The sequence below is a fragment of the Balaenoptera acutorostrata genome, chromosome 3, assembly GCF_949987535.1.
Source record: "Balaenoptera acutorostrata chromosome 3, mBalAcu1.1, whole genome shotgun sequence".
Taxonomy (NCBI): Eukaryota; Metazoa; Chordata; class Mammalia; order Artiodactyla; family Balaenopteridae; genus Balaenoptera; species Balaenoptera acutorostrata.
The window spans coordinates 172,084,182-172,097,589 of record NC_080066.1 but is presented as its reverse complement, the minus strand read 5'-3'; the positions used below and the strand labels follow the sequence as shown (position 1 = coordinate 172,097,589).

General features: G+C 37.8%; 1 protein-coding gene across 37 annotated transcripts in view; it reads right to left on the bottom strand.

The window, feature by feature from the left end:
* Positions 1 to 13,408, bottom strand: part of LOC103019590 (EF-hand calcium-binding domain-containing protein 11-like) — a 238,117-nt gene that overhangs the window by 204,616 nt on the left and 20,093 nt on the right. The window contains exon 6 of one of the 37 annotated variants that reach the window (XM_057542270.1): positions 2,770 to 2,803. The exons of 32 other annotated variants lie outside the window; for them this stretch is intronic. In XM_057542270.1, coding sequence (XP_057398253.1) covers positions 2,785 to 2,803 — 19 coding nt within the window. In that variant the 3' untranslated portion in view covers positions 2,770 to 2,784. 4 more of the 37 variants (XM_057542284.1, XM_057542269.1, XM_057542278.1 and 1 more) reach the window with 4 other exon arrangements.

Below are 13,408 nucleotides of genomic sequence, written 5' to 3'. Positions count from 1 at the left end.
AACTTTGTAGTGAAACTCTTAATGCTGAGCCTATTTTTTTTTGGTGACATCTTAAAACAATGTTGATTTAATTATCTCCTATAAAATAAAAATTTCTTTTATTAAATACAAGTTTTTCTTATTTTATAAATACAACACACAGTATTATCAAAATTTCCACCCAGAAGTTAGCTATCGACTACCAAAGAAAAATGTAAGAAACACATTCCTCCTTCTACAAAGGCAAATGGCATGAATACATGCATGATGTGCGCCTATCGCTAACTTCAAGGATGACTGAAAGGGTTAGCAACATTTGGCCACAAGAAAGAAACCATGGCAGCACTTTCTTATGTGACAGCTGGATTAAAAGAAAAATAGTCCTCATGCTATTACAGCGAGAACAGTGTATTCTACCATATATGTAGATGAGGAATTGGAAACATTGACCATAACACTTGTTATAGTGACATCTCAAAAACTAAAACCAGGGTTGGAGAGCTGTCAGCCCAGTAATTTTCTCTTGAGAGCAGTCTTTGTCACACTGACAGATCACATCTGTATTCACATGGTGGTGGATTCTGAATATTATCTGGGAGACACAGAGAAAATCAAGGAGACTGCCATGCCACCCTCCATGATAGATAACCCCACCAGTCGGTTCTGGAACAAGAAGAAGCACAATCCCCTCATGTCTGAGATGAGGAGAGTGCAGGCCTGAGAGGTTTTGGTGAAAGCCTGTTCGCTACATAAGCCATTCATTTATATAAAATTCAGTCACTTACTTGACACATACAAAACTGTGCTACGGGAGTTCTGTACTCCCATAAATATCCCACTTGTGCCTGTTTATATTAAGCTCACGTTCTAAAACTAGAAATAATTGATGTATGCAAATACCTATGTATAAGCATAAAGAAGAAAGATATTTATGACAGATTAGGAGTTTCAAGCAGAAGGAGGAGACAAGTTCCTTTTTGGGGTAGAGAGGGGTTGGGTAGGGTGTAGGGTAGGGCCAGCTTTCAAGATAAGAAATATTTTTTTAAAAGCTGGGCCTTGAAGGAGGAATAGAATTTGCATCTGGATGGGTTTAACCTAAGAAAAGACTACAAAATCTGGACATCTGGAATGTGAAAGAGATTAAATATTTCTTCCAATCAAAGAATACATCCTTGTTAACAGGAACTAATTAGCTTAACTGAAGAAACCAAAATAACACATTCTGTTTGAAAATCTATGTAATGAAGTCATTATTCTTCTCTACTTGTTTTCTGGTCCAGTTTCTGAGCTTCAATTCCTGCAACACCAATTCTAAAATTTATACCGGTAAAAAAAGACCATCCTCAAATGCAAGGATATATTTTCGTTCATGGAGCAAAATCAGTCAAGAACCCTCTGAAAAACTGACATTTTCTTAAAATGATTAGCATATAATTATTTCTATAGCTGGATTTTTAAAGTACAGTTGTATTTAACATATTACATGTGAAAGTAGTCCCCAGAGAGGAGAAATTCTGAGGTCAGTTTGAAAAGCTTACACATATTCATATTCCCCATTCAGTGATCACATGCAAGAAAATAAACAGAAATGGGAATCTCTGACAATAAAATTTTGAAACATAAACACTGAAATAAAAACCAAGGCATTATCATTGCAGGGAAGATACAAAAATTGACGAAATAAAAATTGGAAACTCAAGAAATCTACTTATTTGGTCACTACACTCACTAGGTACAGCTGGTAACAGCTATCTACCTATAGTCACAAAGAATCAGATACAATTTCTAGTCTCTTTTATACTTTTCTATACACAGAAGCATGTAGATACTTAGAGATCAACAATCATATTCCCCAAAGTAGGTACTCACTATAATAACTGCGATCTTGGTGAGGTCACCTGACTACATTTATAAGATGATCATTCTGAAGCACAGAATAATGATTGGGAAACTTTCTCCAGTTAGAGACTGTCCAAGACAATGATATGCAACAAGTTGGCTGCCAGCCGAAAGGAATTATAAGAAGCTAAAGAGCACAGTGAAGAATAACACTTCAAAAGAGATGCAAATGATCTGAAAAAATACATTCTATCTTATATCACTTTCCTCTGGGCTCCTTGGTTCTAAAAGACTCTTCCATTAACATGTTACTTCACGTTACCCAAGCTCATGAGGCCCCTTTCCCCCACAATAGCTGTGATAAAAGGCATATGTGATCTTTCTATCAAGAGGGTACCCATAACTCCCTTTTAAAATTGCATTCTTAAGCCCCTACACCACTGACACTCTGGCAATGAAAATATACTATCCAACAAGTCATGATGCTCTTATTCTCAACTAATTTTTAATAATCCCAAAAGGAGAGTTAGATATTCTATGTTTTTTGACCATCCCCATGTAATACGAAGAATGAGATTCTTAGACCAAAAATATCAGATATCACTTTAAATGTCTCCAGTTCTGACTGGAGAGCATTTTGGTATGTCAGTATTTCCGCATTACATTACTATCTGGCAATCCACCTGCACTCAGAGTCTTGGACACTGGTGGGCCTTCTGCACACCCATGTTTCATTTCATATGGCTGGAAAGCAGAAGCAGCTACCCAGAGCTTTTTGCCAATTGACAGGCAGTAAGAAAGTGCAAATCTCAGCGCTTACAATGAGATGGAGAAGGCTCCTAGGCATGGAGACGCAAACATACCCACACAGAGAAAAACACCAGCCAGAAATACCACAGGGTGCTGACGGTGGGCGAAGTCAAGAGAGCACATTAAGCCAGCTCCCTGACAATAGCTGGGGTTAAATCATGAACTGAAAATGTCTCTAAAAGAATAAAACAAAGAGAGGCCGTCAGAGATTAATTCATAAAAATCACATGTAGAATGAGAAAAATAGAAGGCAAAGCCACATGTGGTTAGAAAGCTCCTGATTGCATTTTAAAGGATTCTTGCCTAGATTATAAGAAATTAAAACCATAAGAAAATTATAAGTGAGGATTTTACTTATACTGGATATTTGGAGTAAGTGACAATGGACCAACAATTATTAAGTAACTAGAATGCATAAGGCAACATGCTGAGAACGGTGAAAGTTACAGATACATTTGTAACCTCAAAGAGCTTGTAGTATTTTATGGAGATAATCGTAAACACTGTATTTTTGTTTATTGAGTAGATGATTGAAAAAATTACACAACCATAGTACTATTAAATTTCAGAGAAAGGAGAAAAGGCTGTTCAATGTAAAGAAAAAAAGACTTTTTTGTGTGTGTTTATTGAGCAGGACCTTGAAAGATAGGTCTAATTTGGACAGGTAAGAAGTAGAGAAAAGCATTGCTGGCAAGAGCAACAGAATGCAGTATAAATACACATCACATATTCAAAGGAACAAGCATTATGCAAAGGGAAATACAGGAATTTGGGACGATGAATGAAAGATGAGTTTGGGAAGCGGGCCAGATGTTGGAGAGCCAGGTTAAACACTTTTAACTACTTTTTAGATTCACTAAAGATTTTTGAATGTTTAAGAAAATAAAAAAGTACTACAAGGTTTTTATTATGTTCTATTAGTATTAAAGAAGAAAAGATGTTTTTTGTTTTAAACGTTCAGTGCTAGAAACAGCCTGTTAGCTCAGATTCATTCCACTGGACAAACAGCGCTACTCAGTTCTCGTACCTCTTAAACTTCTGCCATTTGTAGTGGGTAGGACAAAAAAAGAGAAAGTTCTTCAAGAATAGAATTTCCTGAGAATTTCTTAATAATAATGAAACGTCATCCATGATATTTATTAGCTTCAGTTATTTTAGTGCACAGGTACACAAGTCATGATTATCAGCTCTAAGTGGAAAGCAACGTTGTAAGTTTTAAACACTGAAAGGAATCTCAAAATTTAAAAACATTAAGCCTTTTTTTAAATATCTTTAGAGGTAATATAAAGTAGTACCAATTTTTGTTTTTTACATAAGATATCACCTCTTGGTTTAAGAAAGAAACATTCCTCAAAACCCATCCCTCGATAGAAAACTTGCTTTCTTAATTTACATGAAAAAAGCTATAATTAGCAGCCCCCAAGCAATCAACCATTAAAAATAAAACCTCAAAAACTACTTCCCCCAATAAAGCAAACACCTCCATAAAATGAGAGACGAAAGTAGATACAGAAAGGCTTTGGGGAGATACTATAAAATAACAAGATACAGCAAAATAACAAAATGAAATGAAACATCAGTAGATATAGCTCAAGAAAGAAACGTAAGGAGAAAATAAAACCATAACAGAGGGAGTGCTTCAAGATGGCGGAGGAGTAAGACGTGGAGATCACCTTCCTCCCCACAAATACATCAAAAATACATCTACAGGTGGAACAACTCCTACAGAACACCTATTGAACGCTAGCAGAAGACCTCAGACTTCCGAAAAAGGTCTTGGTGCTCCTGCCTGGTGTCAGGCCTGAGCCTGTGAGGTGGGAGAGCTGAGTTCAGGACACTGGACCACCAGAGACCTCCAGGCCCCACATAATATCAATCGGCAAGAGCTCTCCCAGAGATCTCCGTCTCAACGCTAAGACCCAGCTCCACTCAACGGCCAGCAAGCTCCAGTGCTGGACACCCCATGCCAAACAACTAGCAAGACAGGAACACAACCCCACCCATTAGCAGAGAGGCTGCCTAAAACCATACTAACTTCACAGACACCCCAAAACACACCACCGGATGCAGCCGTGCCCACCAGAAAGACGAGATCCAGCCCCACCCACCAGAACACAGGCACCGGTCCCCTCTACCAGGAAGCCTACACAAGCCCCTGAACCAACCTTACCCACTGGGGGCAGACACCAAAAACAACGGGAACTACGAACCTGTAGCCTGCAAAAAGGAGATCCCCAAACACAGTAAGTTAAGCAAAATGAGAACACAGAGAAACACACAGCAGATGCAGGAGCAAGGCAAAAACCCACCAGACCAGACAAATGAAGAGGAAATAGGCAGCCAGCTGAAAAATAATTCAGAGTAATGATAGTAAAGATGATCCAAAATCTTGCAAACAGAATGGAGAAACTACAAGAAACATTTAACAAGGACCCAGAAGAACTAAAGAGCAAACAAACAATGATGAACAACACAATAAATGAAATTAAAATTTCTCTAGAAGGAATCAATAGCAGAATAAATGAGGCAAAAGAATGGATAAGTGACCTGGAAGATAAAATATTGGAAATAACTACCGCAAAGCAGAATAAAGAAAAAAGAATGAAAACAATTGAGGACAGTCTCAGAGATCTCTGGGACAACATTAAACATACCAACATTTGAATTATAGGAGTCCCAGAAGAAGAAGAGATAAAGAAAGGGTCTGAGAAAATATTTGAAGAGATTATAGTTGCAAACTTCCCTAACATGGGAAAGGAAATAGTCAATCAACTCCAGGAAGCACAGAGAGTCCCATACAGAATAAATCCAAGGAGAAACATGCCAAGACACGTATTAATCAAACTATCAAAAATTAAATACAAAGAAAAAATATTAAAAGCAGCAAGGGAAAAGCAACAAATAACATACAAGGGAATTGCATAAGGTTAACAGCTGATCTTTCAGCAGAAACTACAAGCCAGAAGGGAGTGGCAAGACATATTTAAAGTGATAAAAGGGAAAAACCTAAAACCAAGATAACTCTACTCAGCAAGGATCTCACTGAGATTCAACAGAGAAATTAAAACCTTTACAGACAAGCAAAAGCTAAGAGAATTCAGCACCACCAAACCAGCTTTACAACAAATGCTAAAGGAACTTCTCTAGGCAGGAAACACGAGAGAAGGAAAAGACCTACAATAACAAACCCAAAACAATTAAGAAAATGGTAATAGGAACATGTATATTGATAATTACCTTGAATGTAAATGGATTAAATGCTCCAACCAAAGGACATAGCCTGGCTGAATGGATACAAAAACAAGACCCGTATATATGCTGTCTACAAGAGACCCACTTCAGACCTAGGGACATATACAGACTGAAAGTGAGGGGATGGAAAAAGATATTCCATGCAAAAGGAAATCAAAAGAAAGCTGGAGTAGCAATTCTCATATCAGACAAAACAGACTTTAAAATAAAGACTATTACAAGAGACAAAGAAGGACACTACATAATGATCAAGGGATCAAATCAAGAAGATATAACAATTGGAAATATTTACACACCCAACGTAGGAGCATTTGCCTCAAACCTTAAGGCAAATGCTAACAGCCATAAAAGGGGAAATCGACAGTAACACAATAATACTTGAAGACTTTAACACCCCACTTTCACCAATGGACAGATCATCCAAAATGAAAATAAATAAGGAAACACAAGCTTTAAATGACACATTAAGCAAGATGGACTTAATTGATATTTATAGGACATTCCATCCAAAAACAACAGAATACACTTTCTTCTCAAGTGCTCATGGAACATTCTCCAGGACAGATCATATCTTGGGACAAAAATCAAGCCTTGGTAAATTTAAGAAAATTGAAATCGTATCAAGCATCTTTTCCAACCACAACGCTATGAGACTAGATATCAATTACAGGAAAATATGTGTAAAAACTACAAACACATGGAGGCTAAACAATACACTACTAAATAACCAAGAGATCACTGAAGAAATCAAAGAGGAAATCAAAAAATACCTAGAAACAAATGACAGTGAAAACATGATGACCCAAAACCTACAGAATGCAGCAAAAGCAGTTCTAAGAGGGAAGTTTATAGCAATACAATCCTACCTCAAGAAACAAGAAACATCTCAAATAAACAACCTAACCTTACACCTAAAGCAATTAGAGAAAGAAGAACAAAAAAACCCCAAAGTTAGCAGACGGAAAGAAATCATAAAGATCAGATCAGAAATAAATGAAAGAGAAATGAAACGATAGCAAAGATCAATAAAACTAAAAGTTGGTTCTTTGAGAAGATGAACAAAATTGATAAACCATTAGCCAGACTCATCAAGAAAAAAAGGGAGAAGACTCAAATCAATAGAATTAGAAATGAAAAAGGAGAAGTAACAACTGACACTGCAGAAATACAAAGGATCATGAGAGATTACTACAAGCAACCACATGCCAATAAAGTGGACAACCTGGAAGAAATGGACAAATTCTTAGAAAAGCACAACCTTCCAAGACTGAACCAGGAAGAAATAGAAAATATAAACAGATCAATCACAAGCACTGAAATTGAAACTGTGATTAAAAATCTTCCAACAAACAAAAGCCCAGGACCAGATGGCCTCACAGGCGAATTCTATCAGACATTTAGAGAAGAGCTAACACCTACTCTTCTCAACCTCTTCCAAAAGATAGCAGAGGGAGGAACACTCCCAAACTCATTCTATGAGGCCACCATTACCCTGATACCAAAACCAGACAAAGATGTCACAAAAAACGAAAACTACAGGCCAGTATCACTGATGAACATAGATGCAAAAATCCTCAACAAAATACTAGCAAACAGAATCCAACAGCACATTAAAAGGATCATATACCATGATCAAGTGGGGTTTATGCAAGGAATGCAAGGGTTCTTCAATATATGCAAATCAATCAGTGTGATACACCATATTAACAAATTGAAGGATAAAAACCATATGGTCATCTCAATAGATGCAGAAAAAGCTTTCAACAAAATTCAACACTGATTTATGGTAAAAACGCTCTAGAAAGTAGGCCTAGAGAGAACTTACCTCAACATAATAAAGGCCATATTTGACAAACCCACAGCCAACATCATTCTCAGTGGTGAAAAACTGAAACCATTTCCACTAAGATCAGGAAGAAGACAAGGTTGCCCACTCTCACCACTGTTACTCAACATAGTTTTGGAAGTTTTAGCCACAGCAATCAGAGAAGAAAAAGAAATAAAAGGAGTCCAAATCGGAAAAGAAGAAGTAAGCTGTAGATGACATGATACTATACATAGAGAATCCTAAAGATGCTACCAGAAAACTACTAGAGCTAATCAGTGAATTTGGTAAAGTAGCAGGATACAAAATTAATGCACAGAAATCTCTTGCATTCCTATACATTAATGATGAAAAATCTGAAAGAGAAATTAAGGAAACACTCCCATTTACCACTGCAACAAAAAGAATAAAATACCTAAGAATAAACCTACCTAAGGAGACAAAAGACCTGTATGCAGAAAACTATAAGACACTGACGAAAGAAATTAAAGATGATACAAACAAATGGAGAGAGATACCATGTTCTTGGATTGGGAGAATCAACATTGTGAAAATGACTATACTACCCAAAGCAATCTACAGATTCAATGCAATCCCTACCAGACTACCAATGGCATTTTTCACAGAACTAGAACAAAAAATTTCACAATTTGTATGGAAACACAAAAGACCCCGAATAGCCAAAGCAATCTTGAGAAAGAAAAACGGAGCTGGAGGAATCAGCTCCCAGACTTCAGACTATACTACAAAGCTACAGTAATCAAGACAATATGGTACTGGCACAAAAACAGAAATACAGATCAATGGAACAGGATAGAAAGCCCAGAGATAAACCCACACACCTATGGTAACCTTATCTTTGATAAAGGAGGCAAAAATATACAATGGAGAAAAGACAGCCTCTTCAATAAGTGGTGCTGGGAAAACTGGACAGCTACATGTAAAAGAATGATATTAGAACACTTCCTAATACCATATACAAAAATAAGCTCAAAATGCATTAAAGACCTAAATATAAGACCAGACACAATAAAACTCTCAGAGGAAAACATAGGAAGAACACTCTTAGACATGAATCACAGCAAGATCCTTTTTGACCCACCTCCTAGAGAAATGGAAATAAAAACACAAATAAACAAATGGGACATAATGAAACTTAAAAGCGTTTGCACAGCAAAGGAAACCATAAACAAGACCAAAAGACAACCCTCAGAATGGGAGAAAATATTTGGAAATGAAGCAACTGACAAAGGATTAATCTCCAAAATTTACAACCAGCTCGTGCAGCTCAGTATCAAAAAAAACAAACAACCTAATCCAACAATGGGCAGAAGACCTAAAGACATTTCTCCAAAGAAGATATACAGATTGCCAACAAACACATGAAAGGATGCTCAACATCACTAATCATTAGAGACATGAAAATCAAAACTACAATGAGGTATCACCTCACACCAGTCAGAATGGCCATCATCAAAAAATCTACAAACAATAAATGTGGGAGACTGTGTGGAGAAAAGGGAACCCTCTTGCACTGTTGGTGGGAATGTAAATTGATACAGCCACTATGGAGAACAGTACAGAGGTTCCTTAAAAAACTAAAAATAGAACTACCGTATGACCCAGCAATCCCACTACTGGGCATATACCCTGAGAAAACCATAATTCAAAAAGAGACATGTACCACAATGTTCACTGTAGCACTATTTACAATAGTCAGGACACAGAAGCAACCTAAGTGTCCATCGACAGATGAATGGATAAAGAAGATGTGGCACATATATACAGTGGAATATTACTCAGCCATAAAAAGAAACAAAACTGAGTTATTTGTAGTGAGGTGGATGGACCTAGAGTCTGTCATACAGAGTGAAGTAAGTCAGAAAGAGAAAAACAAATATCGTATGCAAACACATATATATGGAATCTAAAAAAAAAAACATCGTTCTGATGAACATAGGGGCAGGACAGGAATAAAGACGCAGATGTAGAGAATGGATTGAGGACACAGGGAGGGGGAAGGGTAAGCTGGGATGAAGTGAGAGAGTAGCATGGACATATATACACTACCAAATGTAAAATAGATAGCTAGTGGGAAGCAGCCGCATAGCACAGGGAGATCAGCTCGGTGCTTTGTGACCACCTAGAGGGGTGGGATATGGAGGGTGGGAGGGAGACGCAAGAGGGAGGGGATATGGGAATACATGTATATGTATAGCTGATTCACTTTGTTATACAGCAGAAACTAACACAACATTGTAAAGCAATTATACTCCAATGAAGATATTTAAAAAAAAACCCATAACAACAACAACAAAAAAGCCACATTGGACACAGCACAAAGGAGAACAGACACTGCTGAAATTATACTGAGAAACACAGTGAACAATTTGAGCAAAAGAAATAGAAATTAAACAATTTAAAAGGACTTCCAACAAAAGCACAATCAGCATTTTCAAAGAAAAAGAATGTGATTCAAAGATGTTAATGTTTGGACTTCCCTGGTGGCACAGTGGTTGAGAATCCTACTGCCAATGCAGGGGACACAGCTTCGAGCCCTGGTCTGGGAAGATCCCACAGGCCGCGGAGCAACTAAGCCCACGAGCCACAACTACTGAGCCCACACGCCACAAATAAAAAAGAATTTATTTTTGGCTACGTTGGGTCTTCATTGCTGTGCACGGGCTTTCTCTAGTTTTGGTGAGCGGTGGCTACTCTTTGCTGTGGTGCGCGGGCTTTTCCTTGCAGTGGCTTCGCTTGTTGCGGAGCAAGGCCTCTAGGCACTCAGGCTTCAGCAGTTGTGGCTCGTGGGCTTAGTTTCTTTGCAGCATGTAGGATCTTCCCAGACCAGGGCTCGAACCCGTGTCCCCTCCATTGGCAGGTGGATTCCTAACCACTGTGTCACCAGGGAAGCCCCTAAATTAATTAATTTTTTTAAAATGTTAATGTTCTATCTATTATATGTTTTTATTCAAGGACAATGGCTCAGATAAACATTGCTGAACATGGAAGACACCAGGGAATATAGTTATGATCCCTACCTAGAGGATAGACTTCAGCTTAGCAGAAACTATAGCACAAAGCCTGGAGGTGAGCTTTGAGTCCATTTAACTACAGAACTAAGATTTTCTAAAAAAGGTTATGATAGCAGAACAGGTTATGAATATTACGAACACTGACAATATACGTATTTTTTAAAAACCACGTTGCTTTTATTCATGAAAAAATCGCTAAAAGTAAACACCACCAGAGTAGTTAGGCAACAATTCACAAACTTTATAAACATATCTCATTTACTTCTTGTAAAGCCCTCAGATTTAATGAATGATACTCCAGTGTTTCCATCAAGTTACAAGATGAAATGATTCTTTGATGCCTTATGCCTCAAGTCTGTCTTTCTGGAAGGTTTGTTTTGGGTGTTTAGCTGGTTTTATTGTTGTGGTTGGTTGGTTTGTCTTATAAAATGAAGGTGTGATACGAGCAAGTATCACAAGCCTTCTGAAAGAGGCTACTCTTGGTCTTAGAAGTTTCTTTGGGAAGAATCTGGCAATCTAAGAATTGAAGATTGTGAAAACTTCTTTCATCATTCAAACCACAGCTGACTCTGGTCTTATTGGAAGTCTCCTTCTCTGGCTGCCTTTTTATAGTGGTCTTCATGTATCAGCTTTCTTCTGAGTAACTGCGAACCTGGGAATGAACTCCATTCACACTGCTCAATTAAGTCAAAGCTATTCAAGCGTCTCACACAGTGTCTAACCTTAGAAACATTATGTAATTTGCATCATCACTAACAGCCCCAGCAGCTGCTCTTCTTTTCCTTATTCTTTTTTTTTTTTTTTTTTTTTTGGCCACGCCGCACAGCATGCAGGATCTTAGTTCCCCGACCAGGGATTGAACCCGTGCCCCCTGCAGTGGAAGCGCAGAGTCTTAACCACTGGACTGCCAGGGAAATCCTTCTTTTCCTTATTCTTGAAAATTATTTGTACCACTGAAACAGAGACATGTGGAAGTTAGACATCTCTGTTTCTCTGGCCAACTTCAATTTACACTCAGAGGAAATATTTTTCTCTCTTTTGGTGTCACAACTTCATTTAATTCTTATCATGCATCATTTATTCTGGTTTAGGGATTGTGGTGCTATAAATAATAATACAAATGAGACTTTAAGCAGGGCATGTTCAGTTAGCTAAAATGCCTTGTTTGGCTGTTTACTGTAGTAGTTTCTAAACTGTTTTGATCGCAATCCTGGGAAGTACAAGATTTGTGGGCATATGAATATATTTATGTATAGATTATACAGACATGTGCCACAATATTAATATGTTATGTTCATTATAAAATATAATACAGAAATTTCTAAGGAATTAAAGGTAAAACTATTTTATTCATTAATGGCAAATGACTTTTTGCCATCACTAGAAATTATTAATAACATCTAACAAGAACAGTGTGATTTCACGTACTTTATCATTTCTGAACATCTCGGTTGAATCCTTTGTGATTGAGCAATTTCAATTTCAGTTTGTTTTACTATTTGGTCTTAACGGCTGTCAGAGATACCTCACAAAGGTATGTAGATCTAAATGGGAAAAGGGCATCATGACACCGAATCCTTGTTTTTAATTCCATCCTCTGATAACGAAAAAGCTTAAGGGTTTTTTTTTTAATTATTTTGTTGGTATTGTTAATTGAAATTCAGCTAATAAATTTCCATCTCTCCTGATACCAATTAGTTGCTCTTGAAAACTTATCAAAGCTATTGAATTTGTATACTTTTAAAAATTGTGCTCTCAAACCACTGAAACTTTTTTTTTTAATTTTTATATTTATTTATTTATTTATTTTTGACTGTGTTGGGTCTTCGTTTCTGTGCAAGGGCTTTCTCCAGTTGCAGCGAGCGGGGGCCACTCTTCATCGCGGTGTGCGGGCCTCTCACTATCGCGGCCTCTCTTGTTGCAGAGCACAGGCTCCAGACGCGCAGGCTCAGTAGTTGTGGCTCACGGGCCTAGCCGCTCCGCGGCATGTGGGATCTTCCCAGAACGGGGCACGAACCCGTGTCCCCTGCATTGGCAGGCGGACTCCCAACCACTGCGCCACCAGGGAAGCCCCTTGAATTTTTAAAAATGTTTTATACATATACTACACAGTTAGGCTTACCCATAACCTTTTTTTTTTTTTTTTTTTAATCCCCAACCTGATATAGTCTGGGAATTGCTTGTTTATTATTTTTTTTAACATCTTTATTGGAGTATAATTGCTTTACAATGGTGTGTTAGTTTCTGCTTTATAACAAAGTGAGTCAGTTATACATATACATATGTCCCCATATCTCTTCCCTCTTGCGTCTCCCTCCCTCCCTCCCACCCTCCCTAACCCACCCCTCTAGGTGGTCACAGAGCACCGAGCTGATCTCCCTGTGCTATGCAGCTGCTTCCCACTAGCTATCTATTTTACGTTTGGTAGTGTATATATGTCCATGCCACTCTCTCACTTTGTCACAGCTTACCCTTCCCCCTCCCCATATTCTCAAGTCCATTCTCTAGTAGGTCTGTGTCTTTATTCCCGTCTTGCCCCTAGGTTCTTCATGACCATTTTCTTTTTTTTTTCTTAAACCACTGAAACTTTGTACGACTTTTTTCACCAGATTAGAACATTCCATTTTTAACTTATTAAATGTGCAGGTATGAAGGTTTCAATAGGTGT